Genomic DNA, 24,135 nt, shown 5'->3' on the forward strand with positions numbered 1-24,135 from the left:
CTACACGAGCCCTGAGCAGCGAGGGCAGCTTTGAGATTGATCATGTTCGTCGGTGCATGCGGCAAAACACGAAGCTGGGTCCCCAGCAGCGTCGCCTTCCAGCACCTTCGACGGAGTGCTTTTTTCAGGCGTAGCAATAGTATCGCTGCTCTCTACTTCCACCAGTGCGCCGGAAGTGGTGGATGTTACAATCAGTTCTCGGCTACCGGTTCGTTCCATAGGGATCATGTTGATGGATACGGAACGGCACGATGAATCGGCACCACACGCTGCTGCAGGGTTGTCCTCGACGGTGGACGAAATGGCCCCTATCGCGGTTAGTCCGATCGTGTTGTACTCTTTAATACCCTTCTCGCCGATCGGTACGTGTCGTTCACCAATCTTCACCAACAGTATCGTGCGGTTAACGTTCGAACGGAAGTGATGATCCGGATGGTTCGGTTGCCAGTAGTGCACTACGTGACCTACCATGCCCTCCTGCGGGATCCACTCTTTCCACGAGGCGCGACCGCCACTGGCTCGGAACTGCTCGTTCGGCCACGTTACATCGATACGCCGGCCCAGATCAAGACAATCGTAGATCTGTTCGTAAAATGGAACGATATGATAAGGATAGTAGTTTGACGTTAAGATTCGTTTATCCTTACCTGTGACGCATCAACAATGATGACCTTCTTGTTCAGCCCGATCACCGGAGGCGTCTGTATCCACTGAAGGTTTGCCGCTGCCGCCTGAGCTTCGGTTGACTCCGCAGCAGTAGCCATACTGAACAGTGAGTAGGACGCATCGTCCGGCGGAGACAGTGTGAACGTTAGCGTTCCGGGAACTCCCGGTATTCGACTACCGACGGCCGCCAGACCACCACCACTGCCGCTGGCAACTCCCGGTGGCAACGCAATGCCGGTACCAACGGCAGAAAGCATCAACGGATGTTGCTTGTGACTGATCAGACCGGAAGCCGATTCGGCGCTTGCTTTCAGTGTCGAACTCGGACTCGCACAGGCACCCCCGGTACACTCATCGTCAGCTCCGGCGGAACTGTCGTTCCCACTGCCACCGGCGACCGCTGCCGCTGCTACTGCCTCCGCCAGCACCGCTTCTCGGTACGAGTCCCGCTTGCTAATCTGTAGCGTACCCCAATCGATGCGATCTTTGCTCGTGCTACTCACGTTCCGCTTCGCGATCGTACTGCGTTCCCGCACCCCTACCACGGCCATCGCCTCGCGCTCCGCATCCCGCTCGCGGTTCAGAAACCCAGCCAACAGGGTCGAGCTGGTCGGTTTGTTAATGCTGGCCATGCTGCCCCGCGGGGCAACGGCACCGGAGATCGACATGTTCTGACTCCCGTACGACAGGGTGCCCGCCGTCCCCGACAGGGTGTTGTTCGGTGTCGGCGTGTTACAGTACACACCCTGCATCTCCGTCATTTCGCCATCGACGATGGCGCTACCGCTGCTGCACCCCTCGCGGCACCGCTGCCGGATGCGCTTCCAGCAGCGGATCAGCATCTGTTGGATCTTCTCGGGCGTTATCTCCCCGCCGATGATGCGACACAGCTGTGCGTTCGTTTCAGCGTACGACGTAGTCAGCGGGGACACGTAAATCGGGTAGCCGATCGGTTGATCGCACGATGAGTTGATGATGTTGCGGAGCGCTTGCTTCGCGTTCTGAATGCTGCCCCGCTCGGGGTTCCGATTGCGCAGATAGATCAGCTCCTGCTGCTGGCCAGCCCACAATCCACGCACACACTCGCGGTTCAGTTTGATGACCCGAAAGTTTAGGTACCGCTTGCTGAGCCGTATCACGCGGTACTCGTCCGAACCATCGTCCATGACGTGGCGCAGTGCTAGTAAATTCGGTGTTCCCCGAAGCACCGCATTTCGCCACAGCGGATCCGCTTCGTGCGAAATGACCAGCTCCTTCGTGTGAAAATCAATCGCATTGTACAGGAAGCTGTAGTCATCGTACTCGTCCGGGCAGAGAAAGTGATCCTGGTGTAGCTTCAGCGACATCCGGACCGCCGGAGCAACCACACCGTGCAAAAGTTCCATATCGGCAAAGACCCACTCGTCGCGCGGGCACGTGATGCGAAAGTCCCCCTTAAACAGGGCGTGCAGACCGTGAAGAAAGAACTCGACCCCACACGACGAACTGTGACTGGCGGTGGCTAACGTACGCCGAGCCAGCAACGCCAGCGACATGCACAGCGAGGTCACCAACGAGTCACGGTTCTGTAAATCAGTGCATCATTAGATCAGTGCACTGTCAAAGCGGCGGACGGGCTTCTAAAAGACTTACCGAACTGAAAAAGTTGGATGTACCATTGGAGGAGCTTCCGTTGGAACCGGAACCTGCGTTCGTTCCGTCCGCACCTCCACAATTCGAGGACGTGGCTGCAGCGTGCGCTCCGTTATTGTTGTGCGTTCCACTCGACTCACCCTTACTGTTCCCAGCACTTCCCGGTCCGGCCCCTGTCGTCGTACCGTCAATCTCCGCCGTCGAACCGGTCGTCACACTAGTTCCCGGTGAAGCTTTGGCATCCTTCGTCGCGTCCGTGCTGGCCGCGTTTGCACCGTGGGTCTGAGTGGTCGACGAAACCACACAATTGACAACACTTCCCGCCGTGCCGGTAGTGCTTCCGGTGCTCGCCGGTGGAGTTTTCTTCGGCGTACTGTTACGCTCGTTAAGGGCCGCTTGTAGCTGCTGGCGCTTCTTGGTACTGCAGAACTGTATCCACTCGCCATAGATGCACCAAAAACTGGCCCGCGTAATGCCCGCCGTACGGAAATCGTAATCGTCGTCCAGGTTGTGGTTAAAGACCGGATCGAGATCGACAAACTGACGGTCCGTCGTGTGTTCGAGCGCTTCCTCGATGGCCTGCGATTGCAGCCAGCTCATCAGCTTCGGCGACCGCAGCGTGTAGTAGATGATGCTCTGGAATTGGTCAGAAAACGGATTTTAAAGATATTGGCCTGAATGGTCTGAAGAAGCTACAGTGGATGGCGAAAAGAAGTTTAGCTCCTGAACATTTGGAAAGTATGTGAAAATATGAGTACGTCTTCCTTTTGAATGGCTCTTTTGAGACGTTGAATATTAGGTTGAGATTCTCAGAGCAAAGTTTGGGCGATAAAATGACATTTAGATGTATATCTAGTAGACTGGTGCGGCCTTTTGTGGCCATAGGTCGAATTGAGCACGGCGAAAACAATTTTAGTTTAAGTTGGAAGCTTGAAGTTTTCAGTTTTTCACACCAACTTCCTTTGTTTTGCTCGGTAATAAAGCAACTAGAGTACATTTTTTATTTATGAGCAATAATAACGTGATATTTTATATGTTTTAATGTGCAAAATGCAAAATTAGGGCTGAGAAACGCATGGTGAAGAATTCACAAGAAATCTTATTGCTTCTGAACTTGCATTATGGCAGAACCCTCTAAATATCGCAAGGTAACCGATAAAGAGCGTAAATTAGTTATTAATTTGAGTATTAGTGGTAAAAATAATAAGGATTTTGCACGAATTTTCGACAAAAGCGATCAAGCAATCGACAAAATAATTTCTTGAAGTGAAGTGAAGTGAAGATTTCTCTGCACCACAGGATAGTGGAGCAATCTTTAAGCCAGAAGTAGTCATGCAGTATCTCGTGGATGTTAATATCAAAGTTTTAGGGTACTAACATCTTTGTCCAGACCAGCCAACCAACCTGAAAACATGTGGTTATTCATGAACTTTAGAGTGCACGTAAAGATCCCACTCAATTTAACAGAATTAGCTAAATTAATCAAAACAACCATTTAAAACTATCATTTACACATTTTATATATTGTTTTTGATTGACTTCTGGTTGATTAAAGCAAAATTTTCTTCCTCGTATTTGCTTAAATCTGTTGTGTTCTTGAACTAAACTCCTTTTCGCCATCCACTGTATGTCCATTAATTCGACTCGATCATCGGATCTAGATTTGATTCGACCTACCTTAACGTAGTATGAAATCAGCACCTTCCGAAACTCGAACACCTGCAGTGTGGCAGTGGCAGAATTGTCCGATATCGAGTAACCCTCGAGCACGTACTTGGACGCCATCACTTGCCACGCTAGCCAGCGCGTAGTGAACATGGCATTCGCACTCAGCATCCGTGGTAGGTGGCCTATCGTGCAGCAGCAGCAACCTGTGCCGGATATGAATGATTAGAACAGCTCTACTATGCCACTGTGAGAAAATGCACCCAAACCCAAAAACTGACCAATATTGTCTTCCACCTCTTCGGAGATTGCTTCAACCTCGCGCTGCTGGCAGTAGGTACCGCGGAACTCGAGACCACGCATCTGAAACGTGCACAGCCCGTTACCGAGTTCGATGATGTGCACGAGGCAGTTGAGGTAGTCCGACGCGAGCACTGCAAAGAAAGGTTCCCACTGTTGTAAATTGACCGTTGACAATCAAGCGCATGAGTACTGACCGAAGCAATCTCCTTGGCTTACGTTACCCCAGCGACCCATCAGTAGGTCACCGCACAGTGAGTGCTGCAGCGAGCGGGTCAGGTGCTCGTAGAATATGCTGTTCAGGTTGTTATCGTCCGCACCGAGATCGCGCTCGAGCTGCGAACTGAGACGGGTGTTTGAGTGATCGATCCGGCGGGTGTTGTAGTCACGCTCCCAGAACTTAATCGGGCGCACGTATGACGTTAGAAATATGGCACTTCCTGTAACCGATGCGAGGAAGAGCGTAAGCCAACGGTGGTACTATTGACAACAATGAATCACGCCGCTTACCAAGAAATGGATTGAGAGGTGTCGACAGGATTGCACTGATGGCCGTCTGCAGAAACAGCATCGCCGAGTGCGGAACACTGAAGGGTTGGGCGAACGCATGAAATGCCGATCCCCACGTGATTTGCCACGGTGCTATGTACGTTACGACGAATTGTAACTGAAAGAAGCAGAGAGATATATGTTATCAGAAAGACCGAATTCTGGGGCATCTACGCCTTCGCACTCACCTTCAGCAGAAACTCGGAAATCTTACGGTACAGGATCGAGATGAGAAAGTAGTCGAGCAGGAACGTTTCGCTAGACAGCTTGTAGTCCAACCGAAAGAACAGCACGGTGAAGATGAGTATAATGTACTGACTGCCGACGTCGGAGTACGAGTTTCGGACACCTGGAGCACAGTGAAAAACAGACAATAATTGACACCAAGCGGACAATAGATTAAAGCCAGTACTTACACTTCAAACTGCACACGACGATCAGCATGGTGCCGAGCGTGAGGCCAAACTTTTGCACAATCAGCCCCGAGTCAGCGGTCAGGGCACTGACAAAGATCAGCGGGTAGAGGATGTTGCGCTCAAAGAAACACAGCAGCACGTACATCGTCTCGAACCACATGATTTTCGACAACTTCTGCACCTCGAACAGCCCGAACTCGTCCGGTTTCAGAATCGGTTTCGCGATGCACAACCACGGCAAGTGCTTCCGGAGCTGCGGCACGACGTAGTGCACCAGAAACCCCACAATGCAGGCACCCGAGTGCAGCACGTGATTGATCTCCGGCTGGAGCACCGTGAAGACGGTGCTACAGTGCAGACTGAACATGGCCACCGCCAGCACCACGCACACCACACCATCGTTCTTCATGCGGGCCGTCACCGTATCCTGTAGCTTCCGCGGTAACGGATCGTCCAGTTCTTTCGTGTCCTCGCGTGCCGCCTCTTCGTCGAAATCTCGGTTCATCTCGTCCGTCGATCGGGCCGGCACCGATTGCCGCCGCTCGGCAGCACGAGCACCGGCCACCACCGTTGGCAGGTCCCCTTCCGCCCCCTTCGAGTCATCGCACGAGCCCGAGGACACCGAGCGCTTCGAGTCGTCTCTGGCCCCACTGGACGCGTCGTCATCGTCCGGGTGCGCCAGTAGCAGCGACTTGATGACCGCCCAAACGTACGTGTAGTCGCTCGCGCACCTCGACAGATGGTACGACACGGTCACGAGGAACGCGCAAAACATCGAGAACAGCACGTGCTGGGTACCGGTCTCGGACAGGGCACCGAAGGCGGGCCCGAACAGGAGCGTGCACGCCAACACGGACCGCAGCACGGAGAGAAAGGACGCGAGCAGACTGCATGAAGCGTTGCTACCGAAGAGGTGCATGTCCAGCTGCTCCAGAGCGTACATCGTGAAGGTATTGATCTGCGGGAACAGGCCGAGGCTGAACAGGAACGGAAACGAGAGGATCACGACCGACAGGATGCTTTGGCTGGACTGGAGAAAGGCGACGATCGAGATGCGAAACCCGAACAGGACGTGCGAGCCCAGAAGACCCTGGCCCAGCGGAGTGCCCCCCTGGCTCAGTTCCAGCTCGTAGTCTCGGAGCACCCGGTGCACACCCAGGAGCAGCGCGCAGCACAGACAGAAGTAGATCGGGCGCGAGTAGGTGACGGTTTTGTTGAAACCATGGATCGGTGAGGCCGCATCGGGTTGGACGCTCTTGAGCAGCGAGTACTGGCTGCCGGCAATCACGAAGCAAAAGATGAACGCGTACAGATCCTCGTAGAACTTCAGGTACAGGACGAGCGAGCCGAGCAGCGACACGAGCGTGCAGAGCCCGATGGCGAGCACGACCTGCGCCCAGCTGGTGTCGCGATCGAACAACGCCAACAGTTGCAACCGATTCATCGAGATGTTCAGATGCTCCCGGAAGCAGAGGAAGTTCAGCGGGAAGCGGTAGTACCGCTTCGGGCGCACCGTCTGCCCACCGTCACCGAACATCGAGTGTAGCACGACATCGATCGTGCTCTGGGCCCGCGAAAGGCTACACTCCGTCGACGCGACGATCGCTTTATCGATCGTCCCCACTTCCCGGCCTCCGGCGCTTCCACCTCCGGCACCACCGACTCCTCCGGCAGAATTGATGGACGCCGTGTTGAAGTCATCGCCGGTGGAAGAAATCGTCCCGATCGTCGTCGCCCCACCGACGCCACCGGATCCGCTCAGAACGCTTGCACTGCCCCCCGCCACACCAATGCCACCGATGCCCGACGGACCACTGATGCTGATCGCGCTGCTGCGAGGATGATGGTGATGGTGCATATGGTGCAGATGGTGGTGTGCGTGCAGATGATGGTTGAGCGCTCCGATCCGCTCCTTGATCGCGTTGGCCGCACACCGAAGCCAGCGATCGGAATCGTCGGCTACATAAAAATTCCAAGGCACCTCGCCGACCGATCCCGGCATCAACTCACCACCACCTCCGATACCACCGCCGCCGCCCCGTGTGCCGCTTACTCCTGGATGGCTGCCCGCAGCCTCCGACTGCAGACGCCCGGCCGTAACCCCGGCCTGCTGCTGCCCCCCTTCGAGCGCATCCAGACAGTAGTTGCAGTTGTTGTTATCATCGTCACGCCAGTAATCGTTCACTCCAACCGCACCGGAAGTCGTTTCACAGGCTGCCGCCGCCGTTGCTCCCGCTCCCGTCTCGCCGCTGTCAGTTCCTCCCTCGTCGGCCGATTTGAGGATTCGCAGGCGGCAGTTTAGCTGGCGGTACGACCGGGAAGGGAATGGAATGCCGCGCGATCGAAAGCTAAAACTTCCGTTTGTTTGCTGCTCCGATAGCGCACTATTGCCCGGCAGGTAGATCGGCGGAATTGGCACATCGGAGCGATAGTTGAGGAAGGTGATCAGTGGCGCAGTGGCAGCATTTTCCGGTATCCGCTCCGCCGATAGCCGCTGCGAGAGTGTCCGATTGTAGATCTTGCCACTGGTGCTCGGGTAGTTGTCTTCGATGCTCAGTCGCCGCGTGCTGAACCGTCCCTGGGGCGAGGTTTTGGGTATCGCACCGAGATTACGCTGTGCGGACGTAATACCGGAAGTGGTCGCGGTGGTATCGAGCGCTGTCGTACCGTCGGCCATCTTCCCACTGCTCCCCGTGGTTCGTTGTGTCGCCGATGGATCGCCGTGCTCTCCGGCCACCGATGGTGCCGCCTTGGGAGGACTGTCTTTTGCGATCAGCAAATCTTTGGAACTGGCACTCGCGTGCTCCCAGTCACTCGAAGAGAGACAACCTAGTTCGTCACCGAACGGTTTCACCGGCGAACGCAGTGTGTCGCTGATCGTGGGACTGGATGAAGTTTTCTTCACGTCCCCACCACTGGCCGCAAGGCAAGCGGTGTTCTTGGCCTCCACTATCACCACCGCTTGCTCGGAACCCGCCCGATGAGTGCGCGGTTCGAGAAGCGGCGATCGTGAGCCCGCATTGTTTTCCGTATCGGAATCCGTCGACTGAAGGCCACTGTCCGGCGGGTCGAGATCGGAATCGATCGCTTCGTCGCTCCGATCGTCACCCCCGTCACCCGCAGGTACCGCCGGCGGCCGATCTGCCGTCTCGAGCTGATGATCGAGAAGTTCCATCCGATCCCGCTGCTGATGGTGCAACCGACGGAGTTGATCGTGCAACGTGAGATCCTCCTCACTATCTGCTACCCGTTCCACCAGCTTTGGCCCGTCTTGGCCTCCCCGCACCCTTCCACTGCACTGATCCACGACCGCATCAACGTCATCCTCCGCAACCTGCACGTGCTCTTCGTCTACTTCTTCGTCGTCACTCTCCTCCTCATCCTCCTCGTCATCCTCGTCCTGCAGCTCATCGTCCGAATCAGAATGGAGGACACACCGTTGGATGACCGTTTTTTCGTCACTCGTCACCAATCGCACACCGTCACCACCACTCTTGATTGGTGTACTCTCGTCAGACTGTTCGGCGATCGGATAGACGGGATCACCGGCTGCGTTCGCACTGGGGCCACCATCTTCACCTGCTTCACCACTCCCTTCTGCTCCTTCCCGTGCGCCTCCCGCCGCTTCTTCATCACAACCCATCACCATCGTAAGGCTCGAGGCGGTTCCCCGGCACACGTCCACCAGCCCCGAGCCGCTGCTCCCTTCGTTCGACTTCGTAAACAAGTTCAGGTACGGATTGCGGGACAAACACTTGCTCGGCGGCGGCAGTACGGTGTGGCGTGGATTGCGCAGTGTTTGGCCGCCGATCACCTCCACGCTGTTCGGGTGGGTTGGCGTTAGGTTCGAGATCGACGCCGGACTGCACGTTTCGAGCGCGGCGCTCTTGATCCGTCGCACCGAAGTCAGCGATCGTGGCAGAGGCCGTCCCGTGCCCCCGTTGTTGCCCGTGGGATTAGTGTTCGAGTGACGCCGACGTTTGCTGCCTCCCGATCCCGAGCCGCTTCTCCCACCAGCGGATGGGCCATTAGCAGCACCACTACTGCTCCCGGCACCGACCACGGCACTACTGCTACCGCTAGCGATCGTTGGCAGTTGCAGGGCGGACATCGTGCTGCTCGAATCGCGCCGGATGGGAGTGGCCTGATGAAGAAGATACGATCCTCCACCACCACCACCACCCATAGTTCCTTTGCCTCCGATTGCGTCGCCCGCCGAGCTTTCGATCGCCAGCTGTACCGCAGATTTCGTGTAGCTGTGGTCCAGGTGGTACAGATCGGCCGGATCGTGATTCTGCATCGCCAGCAGATGATGATGGTGGTGGTGATGATGATGATGGTGCAGCTGATAGTGCTGATGATGCTGAAACAGGGAGCCGATCGATTTGTTGCTCTGATCGTCGGAACTCAGGTGCCTCTGTAGCTTCACTCCATCACCTCCGCTCGCTCCTCTGCTCGCGCTTTGCCGTTCTCCGGCAGCGACACCGCCCGAAACACCACTGCCGCTGGTGCTGCGTCCAAAACCAAAACCCTGTTTGCGTCGGTTACGGGCACCGTCGGTGACGCCGGCACCGCGCTCCTCTTCCGCTCCAAACACGCTGCTCCCACTGCCCATGGCGAGTTTTTCGGAATCGAGCGAAATCTGACGCTGCAGCTGACTGTTCATGAAGCGCTGCTTCCGCCTCGACTTGTACTGATGCCTCCGTAGCGAGGCATTCGATTGGGCGCTCATCATCGACCGGCCCGCTAATGGTTGCTGCTGCTGTAGCTGCCGCTGCTGTCGGTCTTTCGCCAGACCGCCATCGATTGCCACGATGCTGGTGCTTCCACCGGCACTGCTCGATCCACCGGCCGTTCCGAACTCGCCCGACATCTCACGCACCGCATTCTCTAGTGCCATTTCCGAAAAGCGATCCTGGTTGGGCGTCGAAAGCGATCGTTTGTGGGTGGCCGTACTGCACACTTCCGCCGAGTGCGTTTGCACTGTGCTGCAGCGTGCCCTCGCGTGTCCGCTCGCTTCGACACATGCCGCCCCATCGGCTCCGGTGCCCGTGGCGCCACCGCTCATCCCGCTATCGCTCGATTCGGAGCTGTTCTTGCGGTGCACGTCCACCTTCAGGTCGATCGTGCTCGTTACCTGTTCGGGAAAATCGAACGAAAGCGCACTGTTGGCGTAGCTGTGGTTTTCATCGCTCGGATGCTCCACCGAGGTACGGGATGAAGCGTTCACCGGTGGCGTTCCGACTACCTCAACAGTGCCGAGGATTTGCATCTCAATACCGGCCTCGTCGTCCTCGCCACCACCGCCACCACCGGGGCCACTGTTGGGTCCTCCGGCACCGGGCATCTTCGTCCCACCGCCGACGCCCGGTTTCTTCAGATTGGTCTCCGACATGGTGCGCGCCCGGTCGTACATCCGGTGCAGGGCCACGTTAACCATCTTGAAGAATGTGATGATGATGGCAACCAGGACACAGTATACACTCCATACGATTAGCGTTGTGGGAAAGTACTGGAAATGGAGCGAAAAAGGTTGGTAAATATATGCACATCATCGTTTTTATTGCGTAAGCCATCATGACTTTAAATTTAAGTAAATTTTACTGAATGTTCGACCTAAAGGGACCGTGTTTATGACTAGTTTTGCATTCGTCGCTAATGGCGTAGTACAAGCCCGAAACTAAGGTGCTAAAAAGGGTTCGAAAGAAGATAGCAAACTTGATAATTAAAGAATGGCAGCTAAGGGCCAAGCACCTGCAAAGAATGAACGCTATTACGAGGGCGGTGTACGTAACCTCTAACCAGTTCTAATGCACCTACTGCAGCAGCAGCTTTTATTATCACACGAAACGCCCATGTGACAGTGCTATTAACTGCACAGACTGCACACAGATCGCGTTTGCTCCAGCTTTAGGAACAGTTGAAAAGAAACTCTAATTCGAACGCGGCGTGGCGTTAAAACTTTCTGCACCACAGTGTCCTCGGCAAAAGGAAAGGACAAAAAGACGTAATTGAGGGGTCCATCGATCGCCCAGGCAGAGGATAGAAATTAATTGGCTGTCGGAACAAATGTGCGAATTTTATTTCCTAACCATGTTGCCGTCGTAATAAGGCCCGATATCAACAGATAACGAGGTGGCCCGGGGGTTCAACGTTCAAGGTTGCGCTGGTCATGATGAATCAACGTTTGTTTTCCAACGGTTCACCACTAAAATTCCACCCGGTGGGGCCCCGGTGCATGATGCGGTTATGATAGTTGAGCAACACCTTCTCCGAGAGGTGCAGCGAACGGTAGAAAAACCGGCCACTAACCGGGCACGGATTATACCGAATCGCAGCGAAGGTCAGGGCGTCAAATAACGAAAAACCGTGCTCTCGGGAGGATGAGTTTAAGCGTAATGCTTGCCTTAACACGTTCCCGTGTCCGGTGAGGGTAATGATAATAACGGCGCACAGTGTCCGGAATCTAGAATCTATTCTACCACCAGTCGGTTAGCTCCTGCAGTACAAAAAACAACCCGTTCGTTACATAAACTAACATGACCTAGTTCCGTTAGCTAAGATGCATTTTTAGTACGTATTGTTGAACTCGATTGATCCGTTTGCGTATCTTAAACCTCAGAAAATCTTATTGGGCCTTAGAAGAAGCGCTCACAGCTGGTGTCCCCAATTCACGCTCCCACAAGCAACGGGTTGTATCCAGCACATCCATCGTCATTAGAAAACAAGGCCATGGTCAAGTGCTAATGGTTCGGCGTTAGACCAACAGTCCGGCGGACTCACACTCGTCATGGCACTAAGTTGCCAAATGGGTTTCAATCAATCTGAAGACACATAGACAATGCCCGGAGTGGCTAGCCTGCGTGTCTAGAAGAGTTCGCGTTACGTGAGCAGCAAGAAGAGCGGCCTCGACGGCTCGTGCTGTAGTAGCAATTGACTAAAACATGCACAACATTGTCCGGAGAGCCACTTTTCTTTCGCATTTGCTGAGAGTGGCCAAAGTTCTATCAAGAAAATACCAGGGGATCTTTGATTCGTTCAAAAGCGTCCTACAAACGATCGGTTGGCAAAGCGTTTCAATCAATTGCCGTGCTCTGGGCGACAGTCGCTTGGCAACGCCGCTCAGTAGGTCGGTCGGTCACATTCGCGACTAATCTTCGCGATGGAGCTGGCTACATTGTTTGGCGCTTTGGCGGAACGCATGAATCATCGACGTCCTTGTGTCGCTTCGTCTCCGGACGGGAGAGCCCGCGCAACGACGCGCGCACGCACACTTACCATGTAAATGATGAACGGAAGAAACAACAGAAACAACCAGATGTACAGATGGACGGCATTGCAGAAGACATTCTGATGCACGTCGTAGTACCAGCCGCCGGTCAAACTGGCCAGCACACCCTGCCGCAGGATTTCCAACGTTTGCGAACCCATTGCTGCTGCTGATGGTTCATTTCATAGTACCGTTCGGTGACCACCGTTCTCCGTTGTCTGCTGCCTATTTTCGTTCGCTTGCACCAGCGGCGACTGCTGGAGACTTTGAACCGTCCCACCGCCGACGACGGTACGGGTTACCGGCAACACGGCAGCGGTTACCAGCCGTATGCTCATTCGTTGATTAAATCATGCCGTGGAATGGAATCGAGTCGGTTTCCGGATGATGATGAAGATTATGACTAAGCCACCTTCGATGTTTGCACGTTGCACTTTGACAGAACCTTAACTTTTTATCGGTGTCGCATCGAAAACAAACTATTGCAACATCGGCGACCGCGACGGCGACGACGACGCACAGGACACAGGTCACGCTCGTCGGTTGTATTTATTTTTGTTAGCCAAACACACGCGCTGCCAGCAATCGCTCGCTGCACTTTCTTTCCGATTGCACTTGTCTTCCCGTGAACACCCACAGTGTGGCGGTGTGCTGGTGTGTGAATGCGTTTTTGCTGCTCTCTTCTCCTTCTTTATGCCTTGGCCACAATCTTGGCCACTGGATTCGGGACACTACGGGTTTGAAACCGGACTCTCGAAACAGGCCACACAGGCTCACAGAGGTAGGGCCCTAACGGTGATAGCCACCGAGCGACGGCCACTATCTGTGCATCCCGTTCCGTTCACTTTCACGCCCGCCGTGGACCCACGGATTGCTAAAAGCCCACAGCCCCGACAAGACGCAGCAGGCGTAGAATTTCGTGGCCGACCGCTGCAGATGAATGTGAAATGTGTTGTAACGCGCCGTTGTGCTCTTTGCAACCAAGGCTGAACACTGCTGCGTGTGGGACAGTGGGTTGAAACAGGCCAACGAAACAGAGGTGTCCGGAACCTCTGCCGAACGCGCATACACCGAAGTGGGACCGAAATTCAGATTGTTAACATTCGCAAAATATTGTTGGGCCAATGGTTTGCACTCGGTCTCGCGTTTTTTCCCTGGCTTACTTTGCTCCTTTCTTTTCTTGAACTGTGTCTCTTTGAGACTTTTCTTCCCGTCTTCTCTCATGCACCTCGTTCGAACACACACATTGGCGTACGATCCGTTTTGACAGCGACCACATGACAGCTTGAAGCGGAAAGAGAAAAATAAAGAAATAACTGCCAAACGAAACCTAAATCACTTACAGTAGCGTGGATGACAACTCTTCGGGATTTTCCGCTCGTTTGCCTTTGTTACGTTCAAAATTCAAGTTGATTCGGTTTCAAGTCTTGTAGCACACCTACAGCAGCTTTTAGTTACCTTCCTGATGTCCTAAAAGCAAACAAGGCGCGTAAACCTGGCAATATTAGTTCGTGTGGTATGTTTCGTTTTGTTGAATCACACATAAAAGTTCATACCAAGAGCTAATCGCGACTATGCCGTAGTAAAATCTCCCACCAAACAACAAAGCGGATCGCGAATCAGCTGATTCATGGCAGCGCCCAAATGTAAACAAGTGCCGCTTAGTTCGCGGTCGCGCGCCGCACACCGCATATCAACAGCGGGTCGCCGCCCTGTCCACACCACACATTCCACTACGGGAGATTCAAAGTGAATCGACAATAAATTAAGAAGCTGCCGCCTCCTACCTCCTTTTTCGAGGTGACCTTAAGCATCGATCTACACACGCATCTGGTGCGCTGCGTCGTATGTGTGATCGTTTTTAATTTTATCGTACTTTTTATACCTCGGTGAAAGTGTAATTCGCGATTGCGGTGTTGTGCAATTATTAGGTTGTTCCCAATTTAGGGTGTCGCCGGTTAACCAGTTGCTTTTTGTCCACTGTGTGGTGCGCAGCGTCTGATAAGCGATACACTGCAGAGCGGTTTTTATCGGTCAATCCTGTTGCTAGCGACCCGAAGCAGAAAGGTACTTGTACAATCGTTTTATGTGTGTATAAAACTAATAATTTTTTATTTAATTCGTAGTGCATTTGTTCTAAAAATTGGGTTCGATCGAATAATTTTCACCCCACCACGGAACGATGCCGTCGGACGTGAAGGAATTTCTACGCCAAGCTGCGATGCAAGTTGGTGCCGGTGGTTCGGCCGGGTTCGTGGAAGTGTGCATTATGCATCCGTTGGATTTGGTCAAAACCAGACTTCAGCTGCAAGCTAGGCCAGCAGCAGGATTACCTGCATCGACCGTAATGTGCCGTCCTGAATGCCGATAGCTTCGATTTTCTTCAATGTGACTTCATTTTAGACCTACTACAATGGCGTGTTCGATTGCATACGCAAAATGGCCCAATCGGAAGGGGTGCTCTCGCTGTACAAAGGTATCCTTCCGCCGGTCCTAGTCGAAACGCCGAAACGAGCCGTCAAATTTCTAACCTTTGAGCAGTACAAACGATTTTTTCTGTTCGGTTCCGACAAACCAACGCCACTGGTAAGCCAATCCGTGGCGTTGATGCTGGTGAGCGGTGCACCAAATTAACCTGTCGCCTTTCGTAGACCTTTTCACTGGCCGGTTTGGGGGCCGGTGTGACGGAAGCTATTCTGGTCAACCCCTTCGAGATGGTGAAGGTAACGTTGCAGGCCAACAAAAACAAGTAAGTTACTGAGCGCCACTATCGGGACAATCCGTGTCGTGTGTCGAGAAAGTAACAGGTGACAGTAACAGTAACCCATTTCGTTGACGACTCGTTTGTGTTCCCAACGGTATATTGTTTGACTAAACAGAATGGGACAAGTGCCGAGTACGTGGGCCGTCACGAAGCAGATCATCAACGAGTCCGGCTTCGGATTGAACGGGTTAAACCGCGGCCTGACCGCCACCATTGGCCGTAATGGAGTGTTCAATATGATCTACTTCGGTTTCTATCACAGCGTCAAGGGCATTGTTCCGGAGTACAAGGTATCGGATATCAGTTGCATGCTATCGTAAATGTAAAAAAACCGTCGGTGCTTTTTCGCCATCATTTGCGCCACGACACACGATGTGCTAATTTGGCTAACAGTCGTATCATTTCCATCTGTTTCATGTTTCATGCGCTCTAACACAACAGCTGCCCTTTGGGTATGGTTAGGGGACGACCGGTAAGTGGGGGCCACCCTGTCTTCAGCGTCTACGGCATGCTACTTCTTCCTCTTCTTTTATCCCACCACATTGGCCTTTTCATGGGCACCCCTGCCTGGCGATCGCTCTCTAACACGTTGTTTGTGTCCGCTTCTTTGCTTGACTGATTTTTTATGGCCATACACTCACTCTTGCCTGTTCGGTTGTCTTGCGTAATGGGTTTCTAAATTACGGTGTTTGTGGGTCGCTTCTTCAACGACAACGCACTAATCCGTGTGGTCAACACAGTAAACAGCAGTCTGTTCGATGTCTTCCGACAATGGGCGCAAATATCATGTGATTTGTTCAACTCCAATTCCCTCCAACAGGATCCCGTGAAAGAGTTTTTGCGCAAGGTGACCATCGGATTCGTGAGCGGAACACTTGGTTCGATCGTGAACATTCCCTTCGATGTAGCAAAGTCCCGAATCCAGGTGAGCATTAGCAGAGACCGCTTTCTAGTTTGATGTGATATTTTATTTCCTTTTGTGCTCGTTGTAGGGCCCGCAACCTGTCGCCGGACAGGTGAAGTACCGCACCACCTTCGGCTCGATGGCGATCGTTGCCCGGGAGGAAGGGTTCGGTGCACTGTACAAAGGCCTCACCCCGAAGGTGATGCGCCTCGGGCCGGGCGGTGCCATTATGTTGGTTGTTTACGACTATGTGTACGAGTTTCTGGACGATTACTTCAAGTAATTACGCAACGGCTGGGAATGATGGAACCCGCAATTAGGAGAGAACCGTATTGTGAATCAAAACATCCCATCGGACCATTTCTGGACAGCGATCTACTATTCGCTAAGGAGTCCACGTGTGTCCCCAAAAACCATGAAACAGTGGTTGGTTGCATTTCTTTTCTAGCTCAAATGCATTTTGTTACGGGTATTTACGGGTACGAACAGTTTGTTTGGAACTTTCTTCCAATATTAATAGAAAATGAGTATTTCGGGTGCATGTGAAACATGCTGACGCCGCGAGTTCCATCTACAAAATTAATCCAATTTACAAAAGAAACAAACGCTTGATACCATTTTGAACCGAAACTACCTACTTCTACTTGTACTTCTTTGTCGTATCGAGTAAATATATTTACAAATTTGTTAGACGAAAATAAAACTGCCGTTTATGTACAAGGCAAACAAATATGTTACGACTTTCAGTTTATTTTGTGACTATTCGGGCAAAAGCGATTAAAAATCTCGTTTATAGGTTCAATTTGTTTAGGATTTTTGTACAACTATTTAACATCACATTCGACCGCAGCACAGGCGTGGCCATTACGTTTAGGTTTAACGCCCGATGATTCTTATGTACAGGTGATGTGACAATGGAAATGACGTGATAATGGGAAGATTCCATTCCAAGCTTGAACCGCACTTTTCAGTAACGGCGTGCCCGGAAGTTACCGAACGCCTGTGATTGGTAATTCGAAGCGGCCGTTTCCGTGTCGTCATGGTACGTTACTAGGTCATAATGATTATCGTGCAGCTTCACCCGACTATGCGACTGTGGCTGTGCTGCGGTGCCCGTAGGGTAGTGCAGTCTGTTGTCGTACAGTGGCTGACTGGTCAGATAGCCCTGGTTCTGTGGCAAAGCTTGCACAGGCTGTGCCTGGAATGGAGCCGCCAGTGGAAATTGGGCATGGCCAGGGAAGAATACGTTGTTGCCAAAGTATTGCAGCATCGGGTACGGGTTCTGGAAATGAGATCCTGGCCAGCTTCCCGTGTGTACATAGTGCTGATAGCTCACCAGCGGAGCCGGTGTGGGTTGGAAGCTCTCGTCCCGAACGTCGTTCCGGGAGCTAAGCCCGTTCACGTCGGCCGGATCAATAGCCGCCGGTTCGGTTGTTGCTCCTTCGTCCGATTCCTCCTGTGGAGATGCAGATTCACTCGACGTGGGTCCATTTTCCGTCAACCCGGAGGAGGCGGTCGTTGCATCGGCCGTTTCCGCTTCGTCCGCCAGCTCAGTCGGTTGGGCCGGGGGGTTTGTGGTCGTGGGTTCAGCTGTTGTGGTCGTGATTGGCGCTTCCGTCGTCGTGGTGGTAGTTTGCTCTGGCTCCCGGGTAGTACTCAGCAACGATACCCGTGTCGGCACCAGGTCTTCTATCTCCAGCGGTTCACTGAACGAGTTCGCTACCTTTTGCGGACGATCCTCGATCCACGTTGGCAGATCGTGCTGCAGCGTAGGTTCGCGATTCGATTCCACCGCGTTCGTCTTGTGGCCACTAAAACTGGACAGCTTTCCCGAGGAAGCCTTCAAAATGCTGGTTAGCGGACTCGCAACAGGTGCGTGGTCCTGCTTCGAAACGGCCTTCTTCGGAGCAGCACTACCACCGGCACTGAGACGGAAAAAGTTGGCAAAATGATCCACCAAAAGCTGCACGGTTCTCCGATTTCGGCGCAGCACCAGTTCTTGTTCCGCCGAATTCACACACAAACCCCCGGGAGCCAGAATAGCCACCACGGCCAGGATGCACACAAACGTCGCCGCACGCTTCATGATTTATCGGATAAATTATTCTTTCGCACAGCCTAAGAAAAGCACAGCCTCGTCATCTGCGGGACGGAAAGTACACACGATGGTAATCGCCCAATCACACGGATCACTGTCCGATCCGGAGCACGGTCACAGGTCGACTGATTAAGCGGCCTCCATCGCGCGTAGCTTTTTAGAACGGCCCTCCGGTGCTAGGTTCCCCTCGATTCGGATACGATCGGTGGTTAAGGCCCACTTTTAACGTTGCCACCCCTTCTCGACCGGTGACCGCTTTGAGGTACTTATGCTGCTGCCCCTACCCCGTGCCGGCCGGGCACAAATCTCGTGACGAGTACACCGTTTTGCATCCACCTGCAACCTGCCTCCGCCCCGACTGTCTCGAATTACTTTTATTGCTCGCAGTTCCTTCAGCTCTTTTTGCTCGGCTATTCGTCGGCAGAGCATATGAGACATGCTCGTAATGCATCATTAATCCAGCTGGTGGAGTGTGGTCCACTCTTAAGATGTCGCCCAACGCCCTACAGTCGTCTGGTCGGTTGGCGGTCCGCAGGTCGGTGATAGGAGGCAGACAAATTTAAAAAATTTGCACACTACACAAGCACATTGGGTCCAGGTTACCCATTGCACGCTAGAACCGACCGAGCGCGTAGGAACGAACTGGAAAGTTGTCCTGGGCCGGACGAGTTCTCGGTTTCTGCTCAGGCTGGTTTTCGTTCGCGTGCGCGTTGGGACGATTATTTTGAAATAGCATCAAAAATGCAACATTTCACGTTTTACGCAAGGCAGGATCGAAACAGGATTGCCCGAAGAAAAGGACATACCAACTGGGTTGACCGAGATCGCAATCATCGCACGAATCGTACGTAAATCGATACGCAGCACACGCCATCGGCTTGACCATCGAATAGCGAAACTATCTGATAACGTTTTGATTTTACATTTTTTTCGCAAAACCCATAATTGTTTCTCAAAATTTTTAAAGACAACAAAAAAAATCAAAGACAAATTTGTCTAAAACTTTATAACAGTACTTCAAACGAGTAACAATAGCAAAGCTGCAACGATCCTTTTTGCCATGGGCTTCAATACAAATAATTTAAACATCTTCAAATTGATTGCATGTTTTAAATACCAAAAAACGGGAAACAATTTTCAAAGGTGACCTTCCTTGGATGATTCAGTTTTAGGTGGAAATCGTTTTAAATGTGTGGTTTGGCACGTAATTGGCCTCATCGTCTCCGTGTAGTGAAAACTGCCGGCAATTGTAGGTCAGCATACGCATAAAACCGGCTTTACGGGATGCGTTTTTCTACCAATTCCCCATCCTAATTGCGTAAACAGTGCAAACGTGTTGAGTGTGCGCCAGAGCAACAAATGACTAAAAAGCGATTAACTAACCAAGTGGTACTTTGGCGGATTAGCGATAGATTTAAAAAGAAGATTTAAAATAAGGGGCGCCTACCAGGCGGCCTGCTTTGAACCCAAACGAAATGACAGCGAGGTACGGTGTCACGCCTCGATTAGGTCTCTTTTATTTAATTGCTGCTTGCGTTGGAGATAACATTTATGTTTCGCTGATACTCTGCAGCTCACGAAGCTGCTGCAAAAGGCCAGAGAACGATTAGTCGAGCAATTCTAACCCCAGATCGATTGATCGATCTTCTTGCGTTTAATTATGGCGGCCAAAACAATCACGTCCTATTCGCGCCGTAAACGGAGAACGTCTGTGAAGAGAAAAGTGAATGTAAGTAAGGTAACGCGCAGAGTAGAACGTGCTACTGCCCGGCGTGGTTTCAGCGTCGGATTTTATCTATACAATAAAAACTTAAATTTGAAATCGTACTGAACTCATAAGGGGTGCTGAATACAGAGTGTGTCGAATTTCTGATAGTATCATGTTTTTATAATAAAGTAATTAAATTGACGTTTGCGGACCATAGTAACAATTTGAACAAAACCATTCATACATAAATATATTTTTTTTTACATTTTAGCTAACGCAATATGGACTCTTGCGACACACTAAAATAAGAACAACCGAATACCTTTTCGATACACCCGCTCCGAAACAGACTTTGACAGCATAGTACACATGCAAGGGCGGCTCAGGTCGTGAGGCGGCAATCGCACGTGTGTCGGAGGCAATAATGCAGGCGTAGTGCATGCGGCGCCCGTTCACCGGTTTTTGGGGTCCGGCACCACGGATCCGGTTTTACGGTGAATTCATGGTCACCCACCAGACGCCCCACCCGGCACCGTGGTCTATCGCCGTCCGTTTACTGCTTTTCCTTCGGTTTTAAGAACCAATTTCGGTACAATGTATTTGATCGATGCCGGGAACTTGAAGGATTGCTTTTTTTCGTTTTGCTGTTTCTGGCACATTAATTTGGGTGAGAAGGGAAAAAAAATAATACTCCCAGAACGGTCGCTCTAAATAATGAATTCTTGCCTCCCGTCACCTGGCAAGGACTCGGTGGAGCTGTAGTTGTAACCCTGACGGCAGCGTCCCGTCTCTTTGCATAGGAACCACATGTTCCATGTGAGTCACGAAAGATTTTTGGGCATGGTTTGCACAGGAGGTCATGCTTCAGTCCAATCAATCGGATAGACTGGCGAAAGTGAAAGCATCCGTTTTTCAGCACCGGGGAACTAACTGGTAACACGATCCCTGTTGCTAGTGGTTAAGTGGACTTGAAAGTTTGACAATGAAAGCATTTCGCCTTGGCACAAGCCATAACTTTAAAAAAAAGTTTATTCTGCTGAAGCAAGAAAGCCCTACACAGGAAAGAGCATTTGATTTATTTTCATGGCTAATTACTATGTTCTTAATTGACCTGAACAGCCGGTTGAAAGGAACCAATTATTGCTGATCAGGTTTAGGAAATTGAACTGGCGATTAGATTTTACTAACTCCGAAAATTACAGCTCGCTTCTTTCTTCTTTTGCTCCCTTTCTCAAGCTAATCAATTTTCCAGGCACATCACAAACCAGAGAGAGAAAAAAACTCACCAAACCCAATTATCCGGTTCGATCGCTGTCGCGTCCGGATAGTTTAACCGAAACCGAGGTAATAAATAAAAGGCGTCTTTATGGTCGGAATATTTATCAGCCGAATCGCCGGACACTTTGGCCACTTTCTTTACCGCCTTTCCTTACGCAACTCCACGCGGTACAGAGGCACAACTACATGCACCGAAAGATGATAACGGATGATCGGCCCACCGACACCGATTTGCGGGTTTAACGTTTAACGACGGGCCAATCGCCCCAAACAAGTGTGCGGAATCAATTTAAATATAAATGACTACATTTCGCAACCGAAAAACAAAAGACCCAAACTGAAACGGGAAACCCAAATCGCCAGCTGAAGTAAACATCGGAACAACGTTCGGTCAAAATTGAAATGACCATTCAGTCAAACCGATAGGAAAAGCTGGAACAACAGCGCCGGCCACTTGGCGCCCGGGACTGTCAACCCGGACAAATGTTACAACATAGCGCTTTCAGCGCTGGTTACTTGCAGCGGAACGATGCACCGATTGATGCATCGTCCGTCCGTCACCGAGAATGGGCACCGGCTCACTTTCTGTTTTACGTCCGCAAAGGAGCGCGCCGGGAGCGTATCGGTGAAGTCGATCGATTATGCTACTGAAAACCGATCGCGGGTTTGGAATGCCAGAGGCGGTGCGTCGGTGTGAGGAAAGGCAACATTTCAGCAATCCCAAGCACGTCCAAAGTAACACCGTAAGGGTTTAGTTGGTGAAAATTTAGTCGAACCACCTGCAGCGCCGATTGCCGCTAGTCCGGTGCTCCGGAGACACACTTTGCATACGAAACGGTCGCTTCACGGCGGTGGTGGTCGTGTCCACTAGGGGAATGATCACTTTTCATTTCATTCCGTACCACAACACCATAGGAGGGCCATCCGGGGAAGCCTTTTGCCCCGCCTCAAGTGCGGAAGTAACGCCTGTAACGCAAGACCGCAGCAAGGCACGTGTTATGGCGGGTCAATAAATATGACCCACCGGGCCCACGGCCAACTCACTGTCAGGTTGGCCTTCGACTGGGTTTACGGGTCGATGCGGTGCTTCAATTGCTCAAGATAAGCCGGAACATATTGTGATAAGCGATCGTGGTGCGTGGGTGACTAGTGTGTGTGCGTGTGTCCCAGGTGTGTTCCCGTTTCTGTTTCAGTTCCAGCCAGCCAGGTTGCCATTCTCGAACGCGATGCAAAGAATAGCCAAGTGTGTGGCGGTGCTCCTGCTAGTGGCCCTGTTGGCCACAGACCAGACACTCGGATTGCAGAAGAAGAAGAAGAAACGTGGCATTTATCACGGTCTGCACGGCCTGCACGGCCTGCACGGTCTGCACGGCCTACACGGTTACGCTCTGCCGGCGGCGGCCGGTGGACTTCTGCCCCATGCTGACCACTTACACTATCTTAAGGGCTACCACCCCAGTCCATATGCCAAGTTCTCCCCGGGACTCCATAAATCGTTCGGTGGTGGGGTGCTACCCCCCGGCTATGCCCTCTTTCCCGGTAGCGCCAGTGTGGCATCGTACCAGCGAAACTTCCCGCGCTATCCGACCGTGTACAACGCGAACCCGTTTCTCGGCTTCGGAGTGGCCCCGGTGAAGCCGCCGACTGGTTTTGCATCGGTCGCCACCGGGCTAACACCATTCGCCCCGGCTCCAGTTCTACCGGCTCCCGTTCCGGCGCCTGTTCCCGCAGCATACCCGCAGGCCTTCTACCCGGTGGCCACCAGCGGAGCTAGCGCAGGCAGCACACAGCAGACCTTCTTCGCAACGTACCCTCAGAAGCCACTCATTCCGGTGGCGGTTCCAGTGGCGCACGAGCCCGCCAAGATACCGCAAGTCGTCGTGCCGAAACCTGTCTATGCCTCCTTCGCGACCAACGGGTTGATCCCGGTGCCCGGTAGCTACTATCCGAGCGTGGCCATTCCCAACGGACAGCCACAGTTCGTCGGGGTGCCGGTTGTCACCGGCAGTGCGAGTGGGGCGACTCCCAGCTATGCCACCACCCTCGGTACCGCAACGACAACAGTCACGCAGGCACCGCAGCAACCGTGGCGTCCTGTGGTAGTGAACCACCCGGCCCCAACGCCGGCACCACCCGCCAACGCATATCTACCGCCGTACGGGCCAAGTTCGCAGGGACAAATCTACATCAGCAGCACACCCGCTCCGTCCCTGCATGATCACCATCCACAGCAGTCACATCACCAATCGCTGCTGGACTACGATCAGGGTACCGTGGTGGCTGCCAATGGCGCTCAGAACAGAACAGAAACTTAACCCCGATCTCATTCTCTCGCTTCGCAGAAACACTGCACCATCCGGACGGAAGTGGAGCCTTCAATGGTCAGCCGTACGATGTTGCCTCCAACCACGGTCGGTACACGGGACCCTCGAGCTACGATGTCGACGTAACCCACAATGGGTATCAGAAGAAGAAAAAGTAACGGCCCGCTGGCCGTTGTAAGATTTTGAAATGTTTCTGTTTTGTTTGTACTAGTTTCGTGCCGTATGTTTAACAGTGTAATGTAATGCGAATAAATTATTCTCCACTCGAAAACGATCGAAACGTGACAGAATGTCAGTCCCCTTCGATGTCGCGGCTCTTGCCGGCGCTCAGTATCGAAAGACTTCGACAGCCGACACATTGGTAAGCGATGAACCCGCCCGAAAACATTCAAAAATTCGGCGGCATCACGTTGAAAACTGAGAAAGTACGTAATCGTACGTGATCGAAAATCTTTTCCCTTTTTTTATTGTCTACCAATATAAGCCAACCAAAAACATAGAGTTTCTATTGGTGAGTTTCTGAGTCATGTTTGAAGGCGCCAATGGTTGCATGTCAATTTA

General features: G+C 52.5%; 4 protein-coding genes across 4 annotated transcripts; 2 read left to right on the top strand and 2 right to left on the bottom strand.

Moving 5' to 3' along the window:
* LOC128270363 (protein pecanex) lies at nucleotides 1–12,659 on the bottom strand. The gene is made up of 11 exons (XM_053007763.1): nucleotides 12,507–12,659; nucleotides 8,865–10,740; nucleotides 5,229–8,777; nucleotides 5,001–5,161; nucleotides 4,774–4,930; nucleotides 4,461–4,703; nucleotides 4,245–4,397; nucleotides 3,976–4,169; nucleotides 2,299–2,934; nucleotides 648–2,231; nucleotides 1–582 (listed from the first exon to the last, which is right to left on the bottom strand). Exons 1-11 carry the CDS (start codon nucleotides 12,657–12,659, stop codon nucleotides 1–3), a joined length of 9,288 nt encoding a protein of 3,095 aa, XP_052863723.1.
* A 2,242-nt stretch (nucleotides 12,660–14,901) lies between these two features.
* Nucleotides 14,902–16,778, top strand: LOC128273094 (mitochondrial 2-oxodicarboxylate carrier). The gene is made up of 5 exons (XM_053011012.1): nucleotides 14,902–15,084; nucleotides 15,150–15,247; nucleotides 15,378–15,565; nucleotides 16,096–16,187; nucleotides 16,255–16,778. Exons 1-5 carry the CDS (start codon nucleotides 14,938–14,940, stop codon nucleotides 16,447–16,449), a joined length of 720 nt encoding a protein of 239 aa, XP_052866972.1. The 5' UTR covers nucleotides 14,902–14,937; the 3' UTR covers nucleotides 16,450–16,778.
* A 355-nt stretch (nucleotides 16,779–17,133) lies between these two features.
* LOC128270364 (mucin-5AC-like) lies at nucleotides 17,134–18,252 on the bottom strand. Its single transcript, XM_053007764.1, has one exon. It carries the CDS (start codon nucleotides 18,250–18,252, stop codon nucleotides 17,134–17,136), a length of 1,119 nt encoding a protein of 372 aa, XP_052863724.1.
* Nucleotides 18,253–22,476: 4,224 nt separating this feature from the next.
* On the top strand, nucleotides 22,477–23,732 carry LOC128270365 (uncharacterized). Its single transcript, XM_053007765.1, has 2 exons — nucleotides 22,477–23,518; nucleotides 23,593–23,732. Exons 1-2 carry the CDS (start codon nucleotides 22,477–22,479, stop codon nucleotides 23,730–23,732), a joined length of 1,182 nt encoding a protein of 393 aa, XP_052863725.1.
* Nucleotides 23,733–24,135: the final 403 nt, after the last annotated feature.

Source organism: Anopheles cruzii, chromosome 3 (assembly GCF_943734635.1).
Source record: "Anopheles cruzii chromosome 3, idAnoCruzAS_RS32_06, whole genome shotgun sequence".
NCBI lineage: Eukaryota > Metazoa > Arthropoda > Insecta > Diptera > Culicidae > Anopheles > Anopheles cruzii.

Excerpts from the sequence above, each read along its gene's own strand:
- LOC128270363 (XM_053007763.1), bottom strand. The coding sequence starts at position 12,659 with ATGGGTTCGCAAACGTTGGAAATCCTGCGGCAGGGTGTGCTGGCCAGT. Across the intron at positions 4,398-4,460 it reads AAGCCAAGGAGATTGCTTCG|TGCTCGCGTCGGACTACCTC; the intron begins GTCAGTACTCAT and ends CTTTCTTTGCAG. Across the intron at positions 2,232-2,298 it reads CATCCAACTTTTTCAGTTCG|AACCGTGACTCGTTGGTGAC; the intron begins GTAAGTCTTTTA and ends ACTGATTTACAG.
- LOC128273094 (XM_053011012.1), top strand. The coding sequence starts at position 14,938 with ATGGCCCAATCGGAAGGGGTGCTCTCGCTGTACAAAGGTATCCTTCCG. Across the intron at positions 15,248-15,377 it reads TTGCAGGCCAACAAAAACAA|AATGGGACAAGTGCCGAGTA; the intron begins GTAAGTTACTGA and ends TTGACTAAACAG. Across the intron at positions 15,566-16,095 it reads GTACAAGGTATCGGATATCA|AGTTTTTGCGCAAGGTGACC; the intron begins GTTGCATGCTAT and ends ATCCCGTGAAAG.
- LOC128270364 (XM_053007764.1), bottom strand. The coding sequence starts at position 18,252 with ATGAAGCGTGCGGCGACGTTTGTGTGCATCCTGGCCGTGGTGGCTATT.
- LOC128270365 (XM_053007765.1), top strand. The coding sequence starts at position 22,477 with ATGCAAAGAATAGCCAAGTGTGTGGCGGTGCTCCTGCTAGTGGCCCTG. Across the intron at positions 23,519-23,592 it reads GCTGCTGGACTACGATCAGG|AAACACTGCACCATCCGGAC; the intron begins GTACCGTGGTGG and ends CTCGCTTCGCAG.